At 45.4% G+C, this 26,902-nt stretch overlaps 1 protein-coding gene across 1 annotated transcript in view; it reads right to left on the reverse strand.

Annotated features, from left to right (window-relative positions):
* Positions 1–18,137, reverse strand: part of sntb1 (syntrophin, basic 1) — a 145,479-nt gene extending 127,342 nt beyond the window's left edge. The window contains exon 1 of the mRNA XM_034175229.1: positions 17,325–18,137. Coding sequence (XP_034031120.1) covers positions 17,325–17,850 — 526 coding nt within the window. The 5' untranslated portion in view covers positions 17,851–18,137. The remainder of the gene's footprint in view (positions 1–17,324) is intronic.
* Positions 18,138–26,902: the final 8,765 nt, after the last annotated feature.

A 26,902-nucleotide genomic window follows, 5' to 3' on the forward strand; every position in this document is an offset into this window, starting at 1 on the left:
TGTGAGACCAACACGGAGGTGCTTTTGTCCCGCGCCATGAGCAGTTCTGTGGTGCATCCCTCTGCTTCTCTTTCCATGACAAAAACTGCTGTAACAGTGGAATGTGCTGAAAAAGTGCTGATGTCCACATCTTCTGCCATTTCTGTGGAAGTCAAACGACGTCCCAGATCAACAAAGCCTTCACTTTGGAAATGATCTGGTTGTTTCAGAGGGGTTTCAGCCTGTTGATCGGCGTTCGGAGTGCGACGCGCTCTCAGCCACTGTGGGTGGTCTTTAAACCGGCTGGAGCACTCCTTAATCTGTGTAATCCCCATAAAATCGTCCCTGAAAGCCATCTGAATTTTCCAAATGGTGTCCACCTGGAGGTCTCTCACAGTTTCTGGAAAAATTTGATGCAACAAAGCTCCAAATCGTTCAGACATTTTATTCGCAATAAAAATCCGACGAGAGGGGTGGACCACTGCTCACACAAAGCCTGCTCACAGGCGAATGATGCAACCGACAGGCATGAAAAAACTCACGCATGCGCACAAAGGTTTAAGCTTGGCTGATGCAATCACATGTGATTCAAATCCATATGGTTTTTGCATAAAATAAAAAGGTCAGATAGTTTTCTAACAGACCTCATATAGACCCAACACCATAGTAGGAGAAACATGCCCATATCATGATGCTTGCACCACCATGCTTCACTGTCTTCACTGTGAACTGTGGCTTGAATTCAGAGTTTGGGGGTCGTCTCACAAACTGTCTGCGGCCCTTGGACCCAAAAAGACCAATTTTACTCTCATCAGTCCACAAAATATCCCTCCATTTCTCTTTAGGCCAGTTGATGTGTTCTTTGGCAAATTGTAACCTCTTCTGCACATGTCTTTTATTTAACAGAGGGACTTTGCGGGGGATTCTTGCAAATAAATTAGCTTCACACAGGTGTCTTCTAACTGTCACAGCACTTACAGGTAACTCCAGACTGTCTTTGATCATCCTGGAGCTGATCAATGGGTGAGCCTTTGCCATTCTGGTTATTCTTCTATCCATTTTGATGGTTGTTTTCCATTTTCTTCCACGTGTCTCTGATTTTTTTGTCCATTTTAAAGCATTGGAGATCATTGTAGATGAACAGCCTATAATTTTTTGCACCTGCGTATAAGTTTTCCCCTCTCCAATCAACTTTTTAATCAAATTTTTTTCTAACTCCTTAGTTTGAGACATTTTAATCCGTAAAATCCTGTATAATTGTGGACGTGGTTTGAGTGACAGGGGATGAGCGCAGTGACTCCGCCTCTCTCAGCCTCCAACCGTAACGGAGCCACTCGCTGTGTGTGTTTGGAGTCTTTTACTACAAACAGCTGGAATAATATGGATTGTTGTGCGGTGAAACAACCCTGTTGAAATATCGATGATGAGTGAAACTCTCGTCTTATTTAATGTTGTAAGCTAACAGTGTTAGCACTTTTAGCAGCTGTTAGTAGATCCACTAAGCAAATCATGTGGCTCATAACATTTTCTGTCAACACCAAAGAAAATCACAAAAATACAATTTAATAAACACCTGAACCCAGGTTAGCCTGTTAGCTGGTGCTTTGGAGTCAAAGAAAGGGGCATGTTCAGGCTTTTTCATCACACTCTGAGCCACCCATGCTCCACCCCTTTTTGTATTCATGAATTCATCGTGAATCAGTGCGGGCGGGGCTCTCAACATGTTGACACCCAGACAAGGGGTCATTTCAACTGTTCCGGTGTTGCCAATCGAACGGTCCCCCCTAAAAATAGGTCCCCCTGCCTTCACTTTGCATGCTTCATTTTGGAGCGTCAGTAGAGAAATGAGGCGATTATGTACATATTGGTTATGTACATATTTATTGTACATATATACAACAACATGTGCCATCTGCATTTAACCCATCCTAATTAGAGTCAGACATTTTATATATATATATATATATATATATATATATATATATATATATATATATATATATATATATATATATATATATATATATATATATATATATATATATATATATGTGTGTGTGTGTGTGTGTGTGTGTGTGTGCGTGCATACACACACACACACATACAGTCTATGGTGTGTATTCAAAAATACTGTACTCCATATTCACTGATGTGATGCAGCCTTAAAAACAGCATTTTAAGGAATCTAAGAAAATATTTATGTATCTGTTGGTCACTAAATTAATGAATTGAAAAAATAAGAATAAAAATAATAATCCCTGATCATTATTAGGCAAATATACGCATCAAATAACCGTAAACTCTAATCAGCCCCCCTACCCACTAGGGAGTGCCTATAATGTAAGTATCGGGAGTCTACATGTATTTTTGCTGAGTTATCATGTTTACACAACCAGATGTTCTACACATCATGTTACTTGTACATGTAGCTGGACACAAGAAAACAGAGGGAACTCAGAAAGCAGAAATCTTAGCCAAGGTCAGAGACTTCTGTTTATCTAAGATAAAGTACGAGGTCTGTGAGAAAAGTATCCAACCTTTTTATTATATGCAAAAAATATATGGATTTCATTCATAGGTTTTTACGTCAGCCAAGCTTGAACCTTCGTGCGCATGCGTGAGTTTTTTCAGGCCTGTCGGTTGCGTCATTCGCCTGTGGGCAGGCTTTGAGTGAGCAATGTTCCACCCCTCTCGTCGTTTTGGAGTGTTAGAGGACAGGTTGGGACATGCCTATCTCGGCTTTCAGTGGCTTACCAGTCGAGTGAGTATAAGAGAAATTGTGGAGAGCTGGGCACTCAAAAACGGAGGTGCTCTTTGTCTCGCTCCATCAGCGAATCCGTCGTGACGCGCGAAGCCTCCGCGCGGCTTTCCATGACAAAATCTCTTGTTAAAAGTGAAATCTGCCGGAAAATGGCTGATGTCCAGCTCTTGTGATAACCAGAGAAATTGCACACGACGGTCCCGGCTCCACACAGCGATCCGTTTAGAAATTATGTGGTGGTTTCTGCCTCTCGATGGCGGCTCGGAGCGCGGCGCGCCGTGCGCCATTGTGGGCCGTCCTTAAAGCTGTAGTAACACTCCTTATTCTCTGTGAAGCCCGTAAAATTTTCACCGAAAGGCAGATAAATTTTTCGAATGGTTTCCAGCTGCCTGTCTCTAACAGTTTCTGAAAAAATTCTGATGGAAAAAAGCCCAAATCATTCCGCCATTTCCTCGCAATGAAAGAACGACGAGAGGGGTGGACCAGTGCTCACTCAAAGCCTGCCCACAGGCGAATGACACAACCGACAGGCGTGAAAAAACTCATGCATGCGCACGAAGGTTCAAGCTTGGCTGACGTAAAAACATATGAATCAAATCCATATATTTTTTGCATAAAATAAAAAGGTCGGATACTTTTCTCACAGACCTCGTACAATCAATCAATCAATTTTATTTATATAGCGCCAAATCACAACAAACAGTTGCCCCAAGGCGCTTTATATTATAAGGCAAGGCCATATAATAATTACGGAAAAACCCTGACGGTCAAAACGACCCCCTGTGAGCAAGCACTTGGCAACAGTGGGAAGGAAAAACTCCCTTTTAACAGGAAGAAACCTCCAGCAGAACCAGGCTCAGGGAGGGGCAGTCTTCTGCTGGGACTGGTTGGGGCTGAGGGAGAGACCCAGGAAAAAGACATGCTGTGGAGGGGAGCAGAGATCAATCACTAATGATTAAATGCAGAGTGGTGCATACAGAGCAAAAAGAGAAAGAAACACTCAGTGCATGATGGGAACCCCCCAGCAGTCTAAGTCTATAGCAGCATAACTAAGGGATGGTTCAGGGTCACCTGATCCAGCCCTAACTATAAGCTTTAGTAAAAAGGAAAGTTTTAAGCCTAATCTTAAAAGTAGAGAGGGTGTCTGTCTCCCTGATCTGAATTGGGAGCTGGTTCCAGAGGAGAGGAGCCTGAAAGCTGAAGGCTCTGCCTCCCATTCTACTCTTACAAACCCTAGGAACTACAAGTAAGCAAATGTGTTGTGTGGGCCGCTGAAGAGGAGGTACTGCTGGCCCACCACCACCAGAGGGCGCCCTGCCTGGAGTGCGGGCTCCAGGCACCAGAGGGCGCTGCCACCTTATGGGAGCAGCCTGGGTGACAGCTGTCACCCATCACTGGACACAGCTGTTCCACTCAGCACGGCGGTATATCAGTAGGACGGCGTCTCCACCTCAGTGCCGAGATATTGCCTTGAGTTTAAGGTAATCCTTCTCTGCAAACATATATTAAAGATTCTGATAAACCTTGCTAAACCTTTTCAGGACAGCTGATTACAGAAAGCAACTTGCTCGGATAAGTACTCACCTTTCCTGCTTCATTGTAACAAGAGGTGGAGGCGGCTTCGCCCCTCTCCCTCTACTGGGTGCTGTCGCATTCCTACCTGTGTGTTTGTGCTCTTTCCCGCCAGCAGTACCGGATCCGACGAGCGAAGGCAGTGGCCACCTGGGAATTCGGGACTTGGCGGTTCCAGTACTTCTGGGTTTCGGTGGCAGAGGAGATCTGGGTGGTTCCGGTTCGACTAGGACGGACGTCTCCTACCTTCGAGCCTGCCCACACGACACCAGCAGATTTCGGCTTACACCTCCAAATTATTAATTGTTGTATTGGTTGTGCTTTTTCACAACAGTAAAACTTGTTCTTTACTTTTCTCCATTGTCCGTTCATTGCGCCCCCTGTTGTGGGTCCGTGTACCTACACTTTCACAACAGGATATCTCGGCCAGCGTCATGGATCCCGAGGGGCGTCAACCGGCTGTTGAACGGCCAATGGAAGAACAAGGCGCGTCGGCGGCTTCGGGAGGGGTAATCGGTGAGTTGCAGCGGATCCTCACCGCTTTCACCTCTCGGATCGATTTAATGACCGAGCAGCACGTTCTCCTAAACCGCAGGGTGGAGGCTCTCGCCGCACAAGTGGAGGCGCGCCCTCCGGGCGCCGCTGCGACTCTCCCTCCCGAGGACCCTGCGCGTGAAAGTGACGTTCCACTGGTCGTTCAACGGTCCCTTCCTCCGTCCCCAGAAGCATACATAAGCCCTCCAGAACCGTACGGAGGCTGTGTGGAGATGTGCGTGATGTACGCGACTGACGCTAGCAAAGTAGCTTATGTAATAAATCTGCTTCGCGGGGAGGCACGCGCTTGGGCTACAGCGCTCTGGGAGCAGAACTCATGGCTCCATCATACATACGATGGGTTTGTACGGGAGCTCAGAACGGTGTTCGACCATCCCAACAGAGGAGAGACCGCTTCAACCGCGCTACTGTCAATGAGACAGGGGCGTCGGAGCGCAGCTGCCTATGCAGTCGCCTTCCGCATCGCGGCGGCGAGATCCGGCTGGAATAGCACTGCCCTCCGCGCCGCCTTTGTAAACGGACTGTCACTGGTCCTAAAAGAGCACCTGGTGGCGAAGGACGAACCGCGGGACTTAGATGGGCTCATCGATCTGGTCATACGACTCGACAACCGGTTAGAAGAACGCCGTCGGGAACGAGGCGAAGGGCGTGGCCAGGCACGCGTCGTCCCTCTCCCTTCCGGTTCCGACTGAGCTCCGCCCTCCCCACGCTCCTCTGTTCCTGCGCTCCGTGCGCCTACGGCTCCCCCTGCTGACGAAGCTATGGACACGAGCAGGGCAACATTTAGGGCACCTGGAGCACAAAGGAGGCGGGCCTACGGAGCTTGTTATGTTTGTGGCTCGAGTGAGCATCTCGCAAACGACTGCCCCGAGCGGTTAAACACCAACGCCCGCCCCTAGAGACTGGGCCAGGGGTGGGCCGAAACATTCACGTGGGACACACCCACATTGCCACACGACTCCCAGTCACGATCCTGTATGAGGATTCAACCCTGAAGGCCCCAGCACTGGTGGACACGGGCTCTGAGGGGAATCTGCTAGACAGTAGATGGGCCAGGGAGATAGGGCTCCCTCTGGTGGCTCTTACCTCGCCTGTACAGGTTCGGGCACTAGATGGCTCCCTACTCCCACCAATCACGCATAAGACACCTCCAGTAACTCTGGTGGTGTCAGGTAACCACCGGGAGGTGATCGAGTTCTTTGTGACTCAGGCCACCTCCCGTGTGGTTTTGGGTTTTCCCTGGATGCTAAAGCACAATCCCCGGATCGATTGGCCGTCCGGGGTAGTGGTTCAGTGGAGCGAAACCTGCCATCGGGAGTGTCTAGGTTCCTCGGTTCCTCCCGGCTCCCAAGCTAAGGAGGAGGTCCGAGTCCCGCCCAATCTGAAGGCGGTGCCGGCGGAGTACCATGACCTCGCTGACGTGTTCAGCAAGGATCTGACTCTCACGCTTCCTCCCCACCGCCCGTATGATTGTGCCATTGATTTGGTTCCAGGCAGTGAGTTCCCGTCCAGTAGGCTGTACAACCTCTCACGGCCGGAGCGTGAATCAATGGAGACCTACATCCGGGACTCATTAGCTGCCGGGTTGATCCGGAATTCCACCTCTCCGATGGGTGCTGGTTTCTTTTTTGTGGGTAAAAAGGATGGCGGTCTTCGTCCATGCATTGATTATAGGGGGTTGAACGAAATCACGGTTCGCAACTGATACCCGTTGCCCTTATTGGATTCAGTGTTCACCCCCTTGCATGGAGCCAAAATCTTCACCAAGCTTGATCTTAGGAATGCGTATCATTTGGTTCGGATCCGGAAGGGAGACGAATGGAAGACGGCATTCAACACCCCGTTAGGTCATTTTGAGTACCTGGTCATGCCGTTCGGTATCACTAATGCTCCCGCGACTTTCCAAGCGTTGGTAAACGATGTCTTGCGGGACTTCCTGCACCGGTTCGTCTTCGTGTATCTAGACGATATACTCATCTTTTCCCCGGATCCTGAGACTCATGTCCGGCATGTCCGTCAGGTCCTACAGCGGTTGTTGGAGAATCGCCTGTTTGTGAAGGGCGAGAAGTGTGAATTCCACCGCACTTCTTTGTCCTTCTTGGGGTTTATCATCTCCTCTGACTCCGTCGCCCCTGATCCGGCCAAGGTTGCGGCGGTGAGAGATTGGCCCCAACCCACAAGCCGTAGGAAGCTGCAACAGTTCCTCGGCTTTGCTAATTTCTACAGGAGGTTCATTAAGGGCTACAGTCAGGTAGTTAGCCCCCTGACAGCCCTGACCTCTCCAAAAGTCCCCTTCACCTGGTCGGATCGGTGCGAAGCCGCGTTCAAGGAGTTGAAACGGCGCTTTTCGTCTGCACCAGTGCTGGTGCAGCCCGATCCTAGCCGCCAGTTAGTGGTTGAAGTGGATGCCTCGGACTCAGGGATAGGAGCGGTGCTCTCCCAGAGCGGGAAGACCGATAAGGTCCTTCACCCGTGTGCCTATTTTTCCCGCAGGTTGACCCCCGCTGAACGGAACTATGACGTCGGCAATCGGGAACTCCTTGCTGTGAAAGAGGCCCTCGAAGAGTGGAGACATCTGTTGGAGGGAACATTCGTGCCATTCACGGTTTTCACTGACCATCGGAACCTGGAGTACATCAGGACCGCCAAGCGGCTGAACCCCAGGCAAGCCCGCTGGTCACTGTTCTTTGGCCGTTTTGACTTCCGGATTACCTACCGTCCCGGGACCAAGAATCAAAGATCGGATGCATTGTCCCGGGTACACGAAGACGAAGTCAAAACGGAATCGTCGGATCCCCCGGATCCCATTATCCCGGAGTCCGCTATCGTGGCCGCCCTCACCTGGGACGTGGAGAAGACCGTCCGGGAGGCCCTGACCCGTGACCCGGACCCCGGAATCGGACCAAAGAACAGACTATACGTCCCACCAGAAGCTAGGGCTGCAGTCCTGGACTTCTGTCACGGTTCTAAGCTCTCCTGTCACCCTGGGGTGCAAAGGACCGTGGCAGTCGTCCGGCAGCGCTTCTGGTGGGCGTCCCTAGAGGCCGACGTCCGGGACTACATCCAGGCCTGTACCACCTGCGCCAGGGGCAAGGCCAACCACCAAAAGACCTCAGGGTTGCTACAGCCGCTGCCCGTCCCACATCGCCCCTGGTCCCACATCGGTCTGGACTTTGTCACGGGCCTCCTGCCGTCCCAGGGAAACACCGTCGTCTTCACGGTAGTGGACCGTTTCTCCAAGGCGGCCCACTTCGTGGCCCTCCCGAAGCTACCAACGGCCCAGGAGACCGCGGACCTCTTGGTCCACCACGTCGTCCGTCTGCATGGGATACCATCAGACATCGTCTCCGATCGCGGTCCCCAGTTCACCTCGCACGTCTAGAGGAGCTTCTGCCGGGAACTGGGGGCCACGGTCAGCCTCTCGTCTGGGTACCACCCCCAGACCAACGGGCAGGCAGAGCGGGCAAATCAGGAACTGGAGCAGACACTTCGCTGTGTGACAGCCGCGCACCCGACGGCCTGGAGTACCCACCTGGCCTGGATCGAGTACGCCCACAACAGTCAAGTGTCGTCAGCCACCGGCCTCTCCCCTTTTGAGGTGTGCTTGGGGTATCAGCCCCCCTTGTTTCCGGTGGTTGAGGGAGAGGTCGGTGTGCCCTCGGTCCAGGCCCACCTACGGAAGTGCCGTCGGGTGTGGCGTGCCGCCCGCTCTGCTTTATTGAAGGCCCGGACGAGGGCGAAGAAACATGCAGACCGGCGGCGGGCCCCGGCCCCCAAGTATCGTCCTGGGCAGGAGGTCTGGTTGTCCACCAAGGACATTCCTCTGCAGGTGGACTCTCCAAAACTCCAGGAACGGTACATCAGACCTTTCAAGATCCTCAAGGTCATCAACCCCGCCGCAGTGAGGCTCCAGCTTCCGGCCTCACTGCGGATCCATCCAGTTTTTCATGTTTCCCGGATAAAACCCCATCACACCTCACCCCTCTGCACCCCGGGTCCGGCACCACCTCCTGCCCGGATCATCGACGGGGAACCGGCTTGGACTGTGTGCCGGCTCCTCGACGTCCGTCGGATGGGCCGGGGTTTTCAGTATCTGGTGGACTGGGAGGGGTACGGTCCTGAGGAGCGCTCCTGGGTGAAGAAGGGCTTCATCCTGGACCCGGCCCTCCTGGCCGACTTCTACCGTCGCCATCCGGACAAGCCCGGTCGTGCGCCAGGAGGCGCCCGTTGAGGGGGGGGTCCTGTTGTGTGGGCCGCTGAAGAGGAGGTACTGCTGGCCCACCACCACCAGAGGGCGCCCTGCCTGGAGTGCGGGCTCCAGGCACCAGAGGGCGCTGCCACCTTATGGGAGCAGCCTGGGTGACAGCTGTCACCCATCACTGGACACAGCTGTTCCACTCAGCACGGCGGTATATCAGTAGGACGGCGTCTCCACCTCAGTGCCGAGATATCGCCTTGAGTTTAAGGTAATCCTTCTCTGCAAACATATATTAAAGATTCTGATAAACCTTGCTAAACCTTTTCAGGACAGCTGATTACAGAAAGCAACTTGCTCGGATAAGTACTCACCTTTCCTGCTTCATTGTAACAAGAGGTGGAGGCGGCTTCGCCCCTCTCCCTCTACTGGGTGCTGTCGCATTCCTACCTGTGTGTTTGTGCTCTTTCCCGCCAGCAGTACCGGATCCGACGAGCGAAGGCAGTGGCCACCTGGGAATTCGGGACTTGGCGGTTCCAGTACTTCTGGGTTTCGGTGGCAGAGGAGATCTGGGTGGTTCCGGTTCGACTAGGACGGACGTCTCCTACCTTCGAGCCTGCCCACACGACACCAGCAGATTTCGGCTTACACCTCCAAATTATTAATTGTTGTATTGGTTGTGCTTTTTCACAACAGTAAAACTTGTTCTTTACTTTTCTCCATTGTCCGTTCATTGCGCCCCCTGTTGTGGGTCCGTGTACCTACACTTTCACAACAAAATGGCTGAAGTATTGTGATGTATTGATTATGAATGAATTTATTCTGAATGTATTATGAATTTTCATTATGATTTACAGGTCTTAATGGAAATGTATTATGTTATTGTACTGAAACTGTGATTAAAACATGTATGGACCCCAGGAAGAGCTGATGCAGTTATACTGCAGATGCTAATGGGGATCGAAATAAATAAAACAAATAAATAAACTCAGGGTTTGAATTTTTGGCTACTGAGTCCCAGTACCTCGAGCACAAACTCCGAATTCAGTACATACATACATATGGTACTATGAGGTCCCTAAGATAAGATGGGACCTGATTATTCAAAACCTTATATGTTGGGAAAGTGTAGTGACACGGACCCACAACAGGGGGCGTAAATGAACGGACAATGGAAGGAGACAAATTATAACACTTTACTGTTGTGAATGTCACAACCAAACACAGCAGATTCAGAATGTGCAACATTCAATTAATAAAGGTGTCGTGTGGGCAGGCTCGACGATAGGAGACGCCCGTCTGGAAACGAACCGGAACCACACGATTTCCACCGCCACCTGAACCCGAGGAATACTGGAGCCGCCAAGTCCCGGAGTCCCCAGGTGGCCACCTTCCCGGTGTGTCGGATCTGGTACTGCTGGCAGAAAGCAAAAGACAGTCAAAGGGTGGGTGTGTGAACACCCAGTAACAATGGTGGGAATGCCACCTCCACCTCTCACTCAAAATGCTGAGGTATTTACAGTGATCCCTCAGAGGAAAAGAGTGCCATCCTGCACTCACTCAGCCTCCACAAGAAGAGGGACCAGTACTCCTGCAAACACTCACAATATACAGCTTATTAGAAACACAAATGGCTGAGGATATTACCTCCAGATGAAGATGATATCACGGCAGTTTGGTGGAGGTGTCTTCCTGCTTTTATACCAGATGTGATGATTAGTGACAGCTGTCACGGATGATGGGTGACAGCTGTCACCACGGCTTGTTCCTGAGGCGGCAGCGCCCTCTCGTGCCTGAAGCCCGCACTTCAGGCAGGGCGCCTTCTGGTGGTGGGCCAGCAGTACCTCCTCTTCAGCGGCCCACACAACACTTATAAGTAAGAAGACGAATTTTAAATTCTATTCTAGAATTAACAGGAAGCCAATAAAGAGAAGCCAATATGGGTGAGATATGCTCTCTCCTTCTAGTCCCTGTCAGTACTCTAGCTGCAGCATTTTGAATTAACTGAAGGCTTTTCAGGGAACTTTTAGGACAACCTGATAATAATGAATTACAATAGTCCAGCCTAGAGGAAATAAATGCATGTCTGAGGCCTTAAGAAGATCATTTGTAACCTTCACTAATGCTGTTTCTGTACTATGATGAATTCTAAAACCTGACTGAAACTCTTCAAATAGACCATTCCTCTGCAGATGATCAATTAGCTGTTTTACAACTACCCTTTCAAGAATTTTTGAGAGAAAAGGAAGGTTGGAGATTGGCCTATAATTAGCTAAGATAGCTGGGTCAAGTGATGGCTTTTTAAGTAATGGTTTAATTACTGCCACCTTACAAGCCTGTGGTACATAGCCAACTAATAAAGATAGATTGATCATATTTAAGATCGAAGCATTAATTAATGGTAGGGCTTCCTTGAGCAGCCTGGTAGGAATGGGGTCTAATAGACATGTTGATGGTTTGGAGGAAGTAACTAATGAAAATAACTCAGACAGAACAATCGGAGAGAAAGAGTCTAACCAAATACCAGCATTACTGAAAGCAGCCAAAGATAACGATACGTCTTTGGGATGGTTATGAGTAATTTTTTTCTCTAATAGTTAAAATTTTATTAGCAAAGAAAGTCATGAAGACAAGAAATCAACATTTAAAACTAATTAAGTTATACTGGATCCACATTTTGTACAAACTTTTGCTCAACTCTTCTCTGACCCGAGCTCACCTCAGCACTAAATTTCTTTTATATCTATTCAAGTCTTCAGGAGAGATCTTGCTGACAGTCGCCTCCTTGGAGGAGGTAACTGAATGTGACATGCTAAAAAAAAAACGATCTCACACACACACACACACACACACACACACATTGGGAAAAAAAAGTGAGGTGTCTTCAGCTTGTTATGCAACCACACAACCCTCCTTTCCCACTTTATTTTTTCTTTTCAGCTCCTCTTTCTCTCCTCTCCTTGTTCATTCTGTCACTCCTTTTTCCTATCTGACGGTTTTTTTCAGCTGGTACATGCTTTTTCCCTCTGCAGTGCCTCCACGTCCCTCTGGGACCGTGACAGTGCACGTGCGCTTCAGGTGCAAAAGTCCTTATGAAAAGAGAAATTAAAAACTCAGCAACAGGCACGTGTATGAAACACTGGTGTGGAACTTGATCAGCGTGCCGCTGTTCTGAGAAGTGAGAGAGAAGAGGTGAATATGAGGTCGATTTGATGTGTTTGTTCGTGAGCTGTACCTGATATGTTGCATAACTGTTTCCTTAGAAAACATTCATTTGTGCAACAGTCAGCGGGTCACCTGAATGTTTTCCAAATATGGAAAATGTTCAGCGGAGTCCCCACGGAGGGACCAGGAAGGCTCATACAGACGAGGGAAATGATTAGTCAACATAATAAAAAAACAACTGATAACTCAAAATGATCCAAAAATACTAAAGGCTTATTAACCTCACTTGCTCAGTCTGTACGGGAATATCAGACCTCTGTGTTTTTCACACGGACTGAGGGTTAGTTAGCGCTAACGCTATCGGAGCGATTGTCATGGTAACCGGTCTGATATATGAAAATATAAGAAAGGAAATCAGCCAATCAGAGCATGTGCAGCGTCACAGCCATATAATAATAAAGGATTATTAACCGAATGCGAGGGAAATATCAGACTGACATACTGTCAATACGAATCAAGCGTTAGCAAGGTCTATGCAAAAAAAAATGGAGGTCTGATACAAACCGAGCAAGTGAGTGTGATAATTCGTTTATTATATGGCTATTACACTCAACAAAAATATAAACGCAACACTTTTGGTTTTGCTCCCATTTTGTATGAGATGAACTCAAAGATCTAAAACTTTTTCCACATACACAATATCACCATTTCCCTCAAATATTGTTCACAAACCAGTCGAAATCTGTGATAGTGAGCACTTCTCCTTTGCTGAGATAATCCATCCCACCTCACAGGTGTGCCATACCAAGATGCTGATTAGACACCATGATTAGTGCACAGGTGTGCCTTAGACTGCCCACAATAAAAGGCCACTCTGAAAGGTGCAGTTTTATCACACAGCACAATGCCACAGATGTTGCAAGATTTGAGGGAGCGTGCAATTGGCATGCTGACAGCAGGAATGTCAACCAGAGCTGTTGCTCGTGTATTGAATGTTCATTTCTCTACCATAAGCCGTCTCCAAAGTCGTTTCAGAGAATTTGGCAGTACATCCAACCAGCCTCACAACCGCAGACCACGTGTAACCACACCAGCCCAGGACCTCCACATCCAGCATGTTCACCTCCAAGATCGTCTGAGACCAGCCACTCGGACAGCTGCTGAAACAATCGGTTTGCATAACCAAAGAATTTCTGCACAAACTGTCAGAAACCGTCTCAGGGAAGCTCATCTGCATGCTCGGCGTCCTCATCGGTGTCTCGACCTGACTCCAGTTCGTCGTCGTAACCGACTTGAGTGGGCAAATGCTCACATTCGCTGGCGTTTGGCACATTGGAGAGGTGTTCTCTTCACGGATGATGCGAAGGAGATGTGTTGCACTGCATGAGGCAAATGGTGGTCACACCAGATACTGACTGGTATCCCCCCCCCCCCAATAAAACAAAACTGCACCTTTCAGAGTGGCCTTTTATTGTGGGCAGTCTAAGGCACACCTGTGCACTAATCATGGTGTCTAATCAGCATCTTGGTATGGCACACCTGTGAGGTGGGATGGATTATTTCAGCAAAGGAGAAGTGCTCACTATCGCAGATTTCGACTGGTTTGTGAACAATATTTGAGGGAAATGGTGATATTGTGTATGTGGAAAAAGTTTTAGATCTTTGAGTTCATCTCATACAAAATGGGAGCAAAACCAAAAGTGTTGCGTTTATATTTTTGTTGAGTATATATATATAAACACGCAAACTTACAGTATCGCCCCGAATATGAAAGCTGCTGACGGCTCGTCGTCCGACCTGCTCGCTTCACCTCCATGAAGAACTTGCTAACAGATGGTCCGCTCATTAGCTGGTAAGCTTTCAATCTGTGTGTTTTTTCAGATGCTGTTTAGATATTTATGAATATTTTCATGTCCGACTTCATTTTTCTAATTGTGTTTTTGCTTCCTGGTTTGTAATGAAAATACGCATTGTAGACTGATTGTCATGGTAACCGGTCTGGATATGGGAAAATATCCGACGGGTAATCAGCCAATCAGAACGCACGTAGCGTCGCAGCCATGTAATAATTAGTAAGTACTAAGTGTAAAGTACACAAATAATCTGTCTTGGGGAACAAATGTCAGGAAATGAAATGTGTAAATGTATTAAAGGGTTTTACAAAGCTTTGAAATAAAACGTCATTGCGCTAGACCATCTGTAAAGACAACATTTTGGTGTATAAGGGATGGAAAAGCCGCACAAAGGGAATGTGGTTCAGATGGTGACTACTCAATATTCTGAAGGCACACTGGTCCGAAAGTCCATCAGGCTGGATGTGCGTAATGCTCCATCAAGAAGCCACTGAGCAGCGGAGGAGCGTGTAGGCGGGCGCCTGAAGCTTTAGCACTTCCCCACTGCCAGACCAGAAGCTGAAAGAGGATGTGCCACCCAGAAACTTTCAAATCCTGAGAAATATTAGAGAATGAAAAGGTGTTGCTGTTGTTTTTAACAGTTTTTTTCATAGCACTACTGTTGCTGCGTGTTGATAGCCTGGTAGCTAACTACCTGACCGGCCTTCTTTATGGAACTTTGGCCCAGTAGACCTTCAGAATAATGATCCATCCCTGGTTCAGACAATGCTAGCTAGCTAAGGTTATGCTGTTACTAGGCTAAGATAATGAATGGGCTAATGTTAGCAAAGTGCGTTCCATCTTTAACGCTAAAAAAACCAAGGGATAGTGTGTATAAATTGGTCCGTGATTTTGTGTGAATACTCTGTCAGACCAAGTGTGCTAGCTGCTAGCCTGACACTTACAGTCTTCACACCAGTGATGTGTGGCCAACATTCTAAAATTATAAATTCTTAGAAAAGCTGTTTATCAATGATTAACAAAATGCCATGACTGAAAAAAAAGAAGACTTTTTCAAGTCCTTTGTGAAAAAGCCCTCAGCTAGTTCCTGGAGCCAGAAAATGCAACAGGAGAACTTGTTTTTGAGTGTGTTTGTGGTATATAGACCTTAAATTCTACTGATTTTAGCTGGAGCAGGAAAAAGATCATATCTGCAAAAGGTTATCTGTCCTATGAAAACAGTTCTCAGCTGGTGTGCATTAAAAATATTTTTTTTTATTTAAATGCAAAATGCTCCCTGTCTGTGCAAGCAAACTTATCCTTTGTCAAAAGTGAGACAAAAGGAGTGAGGACAAAACAATTGACAAGACACAAGGAGAAAATGCAAAAATTAAAATTAAAATTAAAAAAATTGGGTAGCATATTGTTTTTGTCAAAACAAGTTGTGGGCATGGCCATCAAAGCCACCCTTATGTTCTTCTGATGTGCAGGAGATAAATGTTGGCTGGTGACATAATGACGCTTTTTTTTTTATCCCTTGTTACAACAACACCTCTCAACCTAATGGGAAATAAATTAATTCACAGTCCTCAGCACTAGGAAACCTGCTGCTCTTCATTCTGTTTGGTCTTATCTGAGTGATTTACACTCGGGACACTAAATGAATGCAATCAAGTAGAAAACCTGCAGTACTCTGTGTCCGGGGCCAGAATCAGAATCACTTAATTGTCAGAACATCACTTGATAAATCACTTGATAAAACCGTGCACATACTCAGCTCTATATGGGCAACACAAATTGGACTCATGCAATGAAGTTATCATAAGCTCCAAATCTGGATAAATAACATCTCGATGAAAACTAGACTCAAACTGACAAACATTTGTGTTCTCTAAGCACAGAATCAGACCAAATTATTTGTCAATATTTGTGCAGGACTCACACAAATTTATAATATATGGGTTTCCGGTGCATACAGCTGGGTTCATACATACATACATACTTACTCATATACGGACAGTGATGGTTATTCAACTCTATAAGATGACACACCGGCTTTCAAAGGAAATCCACTAACAGTGCAGATGTTCAAGTTTTACTTGAGGGTATTTAGACCAAATCATCTGATCAGAATGACAGCATTTTGCATGCTGCCTCAATTCGTGTAGATTCAACAGCACATTTATAACTGTGTGTTGTGATTTAAAGCTACAGTGTGTAAGATTTGGGGGTGTTTATAAGCACACATGGAACATAGCATTCATAACCATCTGTTGTGCCCACACAGTTGTCACGTGAGCTGTTGAGCCAAAACAGTTCTCTTTTTTTGGAACCAGGCTGTAAACATGTTTTTGTTTTCCTCCCTTTAAAGTTACACATTCTAACATGGGCTTCTATGAAACGCTGCTCACTTTTAAAGCCAGCCTCAAGGGGCCATTCAAGGAACTGCAGCTTTGTCTTCTTCTGGTTCTGCCTCATTTTGGACTGCTGGAGACTGGGGCTTGGGGTGGGTGGGTGGGGAGGTGGACAGAAAGATGGAGTTATTTGGTGGAGGAACCAAAAGAGTTTCATGATGGGTGTTGAGGTGCAAAAATACTGTATTAAAGTGACAAGTGCTATATGCAAAGTGCTTCGGTGCCTGGTTGTAACTGTACATTACAGTACTAGGTTGTAATGCACGTTGCCCAATACACTCATTTGCACATGCACAAGTGTAAATATTGCACATGGTGTCATACATAAGTTTATTGTGCAAAGACTACTAATCCATTTAATAAAATAAAATACACAACAGGGTACTGTGTACATATAAGTGAAAAAGAAACTCAAATGGTGCCTCCACAGTTGAATTGTGTTTATGGTTGCATGTCTGATTTGCCAGTAACCAAGCTTTCAGTTGTCCTTTGAAAGTACTGAAAGTGGTGCTCTCCCTGATTGTGACTGGGAGGTTGCCCACCTTTTATGGATAACACGTTCTGACCAAAGGTGGTCCTTCTATGAGTAATCTCACAGACACCTCTTGTGTCACATCTTGTACCCTCTGAAATTTTTTTTTATCATTTATGTTAGTGAGCTATTGGCAGCAAAGAACCTGCAGGAAAACATTTCAAATAATAACTTTAAATGTGTCTCCTTGCAGAGGGGGAGGCACATACAAAAATGTTGTTGTGGACACTAAAGAAAAAAAAATTGTAAATCTGCTGTGTTGACGCTTCAAAGCTATTTTAAAAAGTTGAAGGCTCCACGCAGCTTCTGTCATTCCTACCTTCTAGTGTGACTTCTCTCCCGGCCCGTTTCAGCACCTGCACGGCCTCGTCGTGGGTCGCGTCCCGCAGGTTGGCGCCGTTGACGGACAGGATGGCATCACCGACGTACAGAGCCTGCGTCTGGTCCGCGGCCAGCCCTTTGAATATCTTACTGATCAGGATGGGCATTTTGTTCTCCTTGCCACCCTTGATGCTGATCCCGAGCCCGCCGACCTCCTGCTTGCTGACCTTGACGCACCGCTTCCTGTTGGCGATCGCCTCGGGAACCCGCTCCGGCAGCTCTGTCAGCTCCGTGCGCGCAGTTTGCGGGCAGTTGTTGGAGTTGGCGTTGTTGTTGTCGAGGTAAGATCCGTTCGTCACGCCGTTGGACTTGACATCGTCAGTCTCCTTGCAGCTCAGCGCGAGCGCTTCCTCGTTCAAGTTCACCAAAACTTTGTGCCACCGCTCGCGCACCAGCACCTCCAAAAATCCACTTTTTTGCACCCCGGGGGCAGCAGAGGGAAGTCCCGTGGCTACCACCGCCATCTTTGGAGCATTTCTTTAAAATGACATGTGTGTTTCCCCCCCTGTTCTCAGAGTCTGCCCTCAGTCACGCTGGACTTTGGCCCCGTGAAGTTTTTCTGCGGGACTTGTCCTGTGCGCACGGTGCGTTTTTTGCGCAGGCTTCCCTGCGCTCCGCCTGTCGGGATCCTGTCTGCTGGGTGGAGTTTGATCCCCGCTGCCAGGTCATTCTAACTGCAGATAATTTTATCTACTCAACTTGCCAGGAGTGAATAAATCACTGCGATCCACGGACAGCAAACACTCACTTCCAAAACGCGGATGAACTGCACTGATTTTATCTCAAGATTTGGAAAATATGCGTTTGTTTAAAAAAAAAAAATCCTCTATTTTCTGAGTTAACACGTGGAGCTGAACATGTGATAGATCTAAATTGTATATATGTGTATGTGGGTTTTTCAATTAAAGTTTATCTAAAGCATGTTGGTGAAGTTTACAGTTTCCTGCGATAGTGTGTTGCCAGATCACATTTGGAGAAACAAGCAACCATGTCAGAACAAACTGCAACCTCGAGGCGCTCAATAAATAAACTACATCTCCTAAAAGAGGAAAACGTAATAAAACGATTTTTGCAATGCTTTACACTTACCCAGAGCAGGTGACATGTGTAAGATTATGCATCAAAATGTATTTATGTTTAACTACTTGGGTCATATTAAAACCCTGTTACCAATCAAATCTCTAAGTGCTGCTCTGACCTTGAACATCTGCAAAAAAATAATTTTTTGAAAAATTAGTTGCTCAAAATTGCAAAGAAATAATGGAACATATTTTTAATAATTTAGAAATTAGTGGTGTTTTGAAGCTATATCACCATCTAGGTGTATTTCTTTCCTCATGTAGCGGGATGAAGGTCCCGGGTCCTGATTGAAAAGACATTCCCGCTAGCTTGGCTAACGGGGAATTCCCCTTTGGCTGACCTGGTAGAGGAATGGTCTTTAGTGTGAGCTGTCCGGGTTCGATCCCACCGCCGTCCCGGCCACAAAGGTCCTGCAGTCACACTCATATAATTAAGACAAAGCCTTGGACCGAACATCGACGTAGGCTGATGTAAATATATCGTGTCGATTCTATGTGATACACCACAGTTCAAAATTTCTTGGGTGTATGAAGATCTTGAGATGAAGGTACTTTAAATAGACTGACACAATTTGTTAATAATAAACTAGGCTTTAATGGTGCATACATATGGGTTTATTAAAGGTATTCATGAAAATATCATTGCTAAGTAGAATATCAACAACAGAAACTTCTGTACTCTCGAGATCGATAGATTTATTGAATGATCAATGCAATTTACAGCAACAATAAATAATATCTTTATGTCGCCAACATTAATGAGCGAAGCTCCTCACCATCTCACCATGTCATTTAGGTACTTTGGGTGTTTTTTTCAGTAAAATGGCTCTGGGAAGCATTAGCATGGCTAAAATGCTTCAGCCCTCCAGAAGATTTGCCCCACAGACCCCTCAACCATGATCCTCATGAGCCGCGCCATTTTAACCATATTCCTTTATTTGCTTTTCACCCTCCCCAGAACCCCCAAACAGGCGCGTGTAATTCTACATTTATTTCATACTCAAAACTGAAAAACTACTTGTATTTGAAGAAAATGTACTTTTAAAATGAGGTACTTTTTATTTAGATTGGAAGTTGATCTTATCTCCTGCTAACCACAAGACCAGAAGGAGGATGCACGTGTCCAACTTTAACTATATAACCAACTATTGTTACAATAAAATACTGTGAATACAGTAAAAATAATTTTTCTGTACCTGCATAATAAAGCAGAACAGCTGTTCATTTGGCTGGCTTAGTCTTCGCTATGAAAAATTAGCACAGGTTAGCTTAGCTTAGCCGCATTAGGTGTAAGTTGAATCACTTTTGACTATAGCCAACATGCTCATTAGGATATACACATCATAACAGAACATTATACTTCAAAGTGGATTTAGAATTTCTTATAATTGAACACTGTCCGTGAGGAGACTTGAACCTATGAACATCAAAGATGGCTGATCTGGATTACATTATTGAGAAGAAGCCAAAGGAATAACCCTCTGAGAATGAAACAATGAGACAAAAACACGTCAACAGATGTAAACATTCATGTTGGACTTTGTTGAGGAATGTACTCTGAGTGTATGTATATATATATATATATAAACAAACAACATATATGTACAAAAATTACATCAAAAATACTCAAATATAAGTTATAGAACAAAGAAACACAAAACTCATTCAGCTGCATAAATTATTCATATAAATTAACCATTTTATTGCATTTAATGAATGTATTTAATTTTATTTAAGGGAGGTCAGTTATTCGGGTAGACAAATGATCTCAAATTAGGGCGGCACAGTCTCGTTTGAACCCCTGTGTGATATCTTGGGATTTAACCACTTCCAGGGACAGCATGCCGCTTTGCAACACAAACGCAATATAACTTCTAACGGGAAAATGGTGTACTGTTTTGTTTTCAGCTGCAATCATGGAAGCAGTTGCGAAAACTGTGGGTTTTTTTTTTGGTTCCCAGTGGAGAAGGGCAAATGGGAGACGTTATGTTGTTAAATGTTAGCCTACACATCTAACCAGAGTAGCGCCATTCTCTTGCCTGCAAAACCGCCTTCACATGTTTGAGCTCCGGGTCATAAACAAACCGCAACACATGTCCACTTTCCAATGCATTGTCACTTTTTCTTTGCACATTCGCTTTGTTTGTCTTGTAATTTGCCAAAAACTCAGAAAGGGCTGTCCCCAGGTGTAGGATCTTCCTGTCATATTTTAATCCTTTAGCGGCCACCCTCAAACGAGACTGCGCTGCCCAATGGGTTGGCGTGAGTATACATTATGTCTTGCAAAGTGACAAATCCAAAGGCGAGAATTTGCATTTCGCAACTGGACGCCCGATGAAAACACGCCTGGGCTGCAGCTGGTTTTGTTTTGTCTCTAACTTTCTTCTATCAGCCAGCTGACAGCTGTCATTGCCTGGAACAGTGAGATTTATACACCAAGCTGACCTGAAATGAATCATTGGCACATTAAAAATGGACTTTATTGACGAGTTTGACCCATTTGAAAAGTGATCAAATTATATGTATTTGTATTGAGCTTGGTGATGTTTTCATCTGCCAAAAATGGCCACCAGAGGGCGCTCGGTGTAAAGTCCACGCCAACCCATAGGCAATCACATTCAGGAAAGAAGCCATAAACAACTAATTTTTTAAAGCCCTGAAGTCGCTTATAATAACCAAGCCTGGCAACACAGCCGCATTCTCTTAGGGAAAGAGGGGTCGCTGGCACGCGCACAGGAATGCGCCTGTGCCGGTTTGGACGTATCAACAGGGGTGAAAAAAAAGGTTTGTTCAGAAGCTGTGACACGGAAAGGCCTCCTGTGACGCTCTGCTCCCCGTCAAATTGTTATTCCAGAGGGTGTCGTCAGTCCGAGTTAAGATAAGTGAACTCAGACCGCGAGGGCTTTGATGAGGGCGCAGGGGCTGATGGGAGTCAGCGCGTGCTTCGCGACCCTGTGATTGACAGGGCAGGTCGCGACCAAAAACTACCTGGAAGCTGGTTTACGTTCGGCAGTTTCCGTCCATCCAATCGAAAATCCGAGGAAAGCCCGCTGTGTGATGGCGCCACCTACTGGCCGAGGTGTGCCAGTGACCCAGAAGGTGAACGTTTCTATTCAGACGTTTAATAAATGAATTTAACATATTTAAATTATTTGAACAAAGTAGCATAAACAAAGAACACAAGCCTGAAAACAATTAAAAACATCAGGAAGGAGGTTTTAAGTTGAGTAAAACCAACTTGTTGAGTTTTTAAAGTAACATCACACTAATATTTTTAAGTTGACTAAACTCAAAAAATGTCTTTACACATTTTTGGAGCTTATTCAACGTACAAATTCAGGAATGTTGAGTGTACTCAACTTAAAAAGCTAATTAGACTGTATTGACCTCACAGTGACAGAGCGCGAGTTGTGTGTGTGTGTGTGTGTATATATATCCATATAGACTGAAGAATGACTGTCAGTGTCCTTTGTCGCTCACCACAGTGTGTGGTGTTCAAGGCATGAGGATGAACGGGAAGTTGACCTTGTATTTATAGGTTGGGAGGTTCCACTTCCATGGGCATGACTCTGTTGATATTCCGTCTCAAGAATAGACAGAAAGAAGGTCTTCATTCTATTTTGAAAAGACGGTCCACCTGCTGCACCAACAGCACAAAGTGTAAAGGATGTGGTGAGTTCTCTTTCTTCTTTGTTCATTTTCTCAATGCTTTTTATTTTGTCATTCATATATTCATGAAAGTCATTCATGCACTGATCAGAGTAGGAACCAGTACACATCCTTGATGAATGCCAGGATTCAGTGGGAAGAAGTCAGAGACTCACAGAGCAGTCAGGTCAACCAAATGAAACACTCAGCAAAAATGAAACACTGGTTTTGTGTGTTTTATTAAAATATTAACGTGACAGACTGGTGTCCTGTCTAGGGTGTACCATGCCTCGTGCCCTATGACTGCCGGGATAGGCTCCAGTCCCTTGTTACCCTTAACTGGAGTAAGCGGGTATAGAAAATGAATGGATGGAGAAATTTTTAAATACAAAATGACTCTTTGCAAATTAGTTTCCATCTCATAGTTAATAATGTTTATATAACGGCTGAGTGGATCCTTGTCATTTGATTGGTGCTTTGTATGTCACATGACATGGATTAATTCATCCCATTTGTGTTGCATTGCATTTTGAGTGCAGTTTGGTTCCATACATTTGGTACCATTGCACTCTGCACACGTGCACACACACGCACGCACGTCCTCGTGCACACGCGCTCTTGCATGCATGCACCACACGTGCTTGTGCACGCACATGCACGTGCATCCATATATGTGCGTGCACGCGCACACACAAAACAAATCCACTACGCTGTCTGGAGGCTGTTGGCAGGAAGCTGGAATGAAAAGCTGGACTCATTTCTGATGTGATTTAATCAGTCTTTTTTGGTAGTACACGCGCATACAAGCACCGACCAGGTTGCGTGTGTGTGCGCGCACGCGGGGGACAATGATACAATGATTTGATCGAGCTAACTGACGCTGCTATTTCTTGTAACAAACACAGACACACACACACGCACACACCTCGTTGAATGGTACTATATGTTACAGCTTTCACCTCATGAAATATTCGTACCATTGAACTCATAAACATTCATTATTTGTATAATATTTATATGTGGCCCTGTGATAGACTGAATGCCAGTCCAGGGTGAACCATGCCTCTCGCCCAATGACTGCTGGGATAGGCTCCTGCACCTTGACCCTTGATAAGAATATACAGGTATACAAAATGAATGCAGTGTGTTTCTAGCTTTGTGGAGGGGCGATGTAAGATGAAGTTTGGGGCTTCTGGTTTGCCAAACTAGGTTGGAGAGATTCCTAATACATTATGATCCATGAACATGCCACAGTCCCTTACACGTCATGAGCAAAACAGGCTATAGTCATGATAATCATGACAACCACCTCTGTAACAATCCACCAATCAGGCCTGTATGGTAGAGTGGCCAGACAGAAGCCTCTCCTGAGTAAAAGGCACATGGCAACCCACCTGGAGTTTGCCAAAAGGCACCTGAATGACTCTCAGACCATGAAAAACAAAATTCTCTGGTCTGATGAGACAAAGATTGAACTCTGTGGCGTGAATGTCAGGCATCATGTTTGGAGGAAACCAGGCACCATCCCTACAGTGAAGCATGGTGGTGGCAGCATCATGCTGTGGAGATGGTTTTTAGAAGCAGGAACTGGGAGACTAGTCAGGATTGAGGGAAAGATGAACACAGCAATGTACAGAGACATCCTGGATGAAAACCTGCTCCAGAGCGCTCTTGACCTCAGACTGGGGTGACGGTTCATTTTTCAGCAGGACAATGACCCTAAGCACACAGTCAAGATATCAAAGGAGTGGCTTCAGGACAACTCTGTGAATGTCCTTGAGTGGCCCAGCCAGAGCCCAGACCTGAATCTGATTGAACATCTCTGGAGAGATCTGAAAATGGCTGTGCACCGACACTCCCCATCCAACCTGATGGAGCTTGAGAGGTGCTGCAAAGAGGAATGGGGCAAACCGCCCAATGATAGGTGCACCAAGCTTGTGGCATCATATTCAAAAAGACTCTAATTGCTGCCAAAGGTGCATCAACAAAGTATTGAGGAAATGGTGTAAATACTTATGTACATGTGATTTCCTAGTTTTTTACATTTTTAATAAATTTGCCAAAAAAATCCCACCTTTTTTCATGTTGTCATTATGGGGGTGTTGTGAGTAGAATTTTGAGGGAAAAAATAAATTTACTCCACACAGGAATAAGGCTGAAACATAACAATATGTGGAAAAAGTGAAGCGCTGTGAATCCGGATGCACTGTATTTTTGATGGCATAACAGCATTTTTCATCCATATCCCTACTAACAGGAATGATACGTCAGTCGTTCCCATTGTACCTGTCAGCAGATGTAACTTTATGCCACAAAATCACTAGCCACAACTTATCACTGTGGTTTATTTTATTCTTACGTCCTTCATTTATTTTTAAACAAGGGAGATGAGGCTGAACATTCAGCTCTGGTGCCCCCTACTGGCTGATGGGGCTTAATGCATTTGCATTGCAAACTGATCGTTCAGTACTGTACTTCATTTTTTGTCCTTCAAAATAAAAGCATTGCAGAAACAAGCCCAAAAGACACCTTCAAAATGAGACTAACAATAAACTATTTGGGGTTTGTTACATATAAAAAGAAACCGCTCTCTGTCCATGGACATTTGACACAATATAATTCAGAACTCATGATGGTAAGAAAGTGAAAAGAAGCTAGATACCCAAGTTAGATAGTTTGGTTGTTTTTTGGGGGGGGTCATACCCTCCAAATACCTCCTGTAGTTTAAACCTTGATTTGAGAGGCTAATTAGCAGGGGTTGTCAAGTGGTTAGTGTGCTTGGTTTCACTGTGGATGGTTCCCAGTTCAAACCCCAGCCCAGCCACATTTCTCCATGTAATGTGGAGTTGTTTCAGGAAGGGCATCCAGTGTAAAACTTGTGCGAATCAACATGCCACCACGTGGCGACCACGAGTGCCAAGCAAGAGAGCAGCTGAAGGGTCTTACTTCTCTGAGAGGTTAACTACAACAAACATGTTTTAAAAACCATATATGTACAGTTGTGACATTTAAGAAAGATGCACAGTGTCATTACCAGTCTGAGGTCACGGTGAGAAGTCAGAGATTTGCACACCTGAAGGCAAGTGATATGATAAAATAACATTTATTTACATAACATTTTCCCACAACACAATCAAATAGTACTTCACAAGAAATCAGTGAAAAGAAGGAACGGCCAAATAAACTGCAGTTCTGTAGGCTACTAAATAAAAAACAGTAACATAAAATCAAACTAAATAAATGGGAAAAAAGCACAGCTGCTATGGAGACATAACATAAAAACCTCACAGAGCAGCAGACGCTAAATAAGGCAACAAAATCCATATACAACCAAAATAACAGTAAAAAGGAGAAGAAAAATAAAATATCTTCTGATTAAAAAAATATATGTATACACATTTTGAGAGGTGACGACCGACTCTGAGATCAGCCCTGTTCCTGGAAGGCGTTGGACTCCGCGAGGACGTCACCAATCCTGTTTGTAATTTTCACCCTTGAGGCAGAAGATGAAGGGACTGGGATGAGGACCAGCACCTCCAATTCTAAGACCATGGTCCTCTGACTGAAACATTTGGATTGTCCTGTTTGGTCAGGGGAGAGTTATTGTCCCACAGGGAGTTGTTCAAGTACCTTGTTCACAAGGTACTTGAACCTACCAAGCTCGTCACTGCCTGACGATGGCCACTGGCCGAAACGTTGCTTGATTAAAATTACACTGGAGTTGCAAGTAAGGCAGTGTGCAAGAGCTTTTCTGTCTTCATGTTCAGCAGCCGATGTGCTCTCTCTTACGCACCTGTCGCCAAGGGATGTGCGAAGTGACAGAGCATGAGATCATCAGATGGATTGGGGCTGCATCTCTACCTGTTCCTGGGGGAATAGGATGATAGGGAAGCGTGGGCCTACTGCTTGGTCTACTGCCACCGTGACCCAGACTCAGATACATACAGTGAAGGAAAATGAATGAATGAAAGTTTTGTCAGGAAGATATCTGTGATCCTGGTTACTTTGGGTGAATATCCACCTTTCAAATTTCAGCTTTTATCTTAATTGTTTTGATCGTGATTCCTTTAATTCTGGTCTTATACCTCCGCCAAAGAGGTTATGTTTTCGGTCGCGTTTGTTTGTTTGTCTGCTGTCAGCAGGATAACTCAAAAAGTTTTGAACGGATTTTGATGAAATTTGTGGAGTGGTGGTTGGAAATGACAAGAGGAACAAGTGATTAAATTTTAGTGGTGATCCGGATCACGATCTGGATCCCGATGCTAACGCATTAGCATGTGTATGGCATTTTCAATGTTAAAAGTTAGCATTAAGCAGTTGCACCTGTCATCACGTTCAGGTGCATTTGTTTTCAAATTGTAATATTTCTTAAATTTATTTTTGTTTATATATTAATAATCTAATGATTATTATATACAGTTTTAGAGAAAGAGACAAAAATAAATAGATCATTGTTTATATATTAATAATCTAATGATTATTATATACAATTTTAGAGAAAGAGACAAAAAGAAATAGATCACTGTGCCAAGGAGGGAATCTCTTTAGGGTCAGTGACCCTATGGCCTTGTTTAGAGAAGTGTTTCAGAAATGTTAAAAAATTTATATATTTGCAGTTTAGTTGAATAATAAAGTGAATTTTGTCTCATGTGTTTTTATCTATAAGCACATGCAATATCAATATCAGTGCTCAGATGACAGTAGCTTCTGGGAAAGGTGCAAGTTGCAATAAACTGTGATGCCAAGTGCTAAGGATACATGCTATCCAGTCACAGCAGATGAAACTTTT

Source organism: Thalassophryne amazonica, chromosome 7 (assembly GCF_902500255.1).
Source record: "Thalassophryne amazonica chromosome 7, fThaAma1.1, whole genome shotgun sequence".
Taxonomy (NCBI): Eukaryota; Metazoa; Chordata; class Actinopteri; order Batrachoidiformes; family Batrachoididae; genus Thalassophryne; species Thalassophryne amazonica.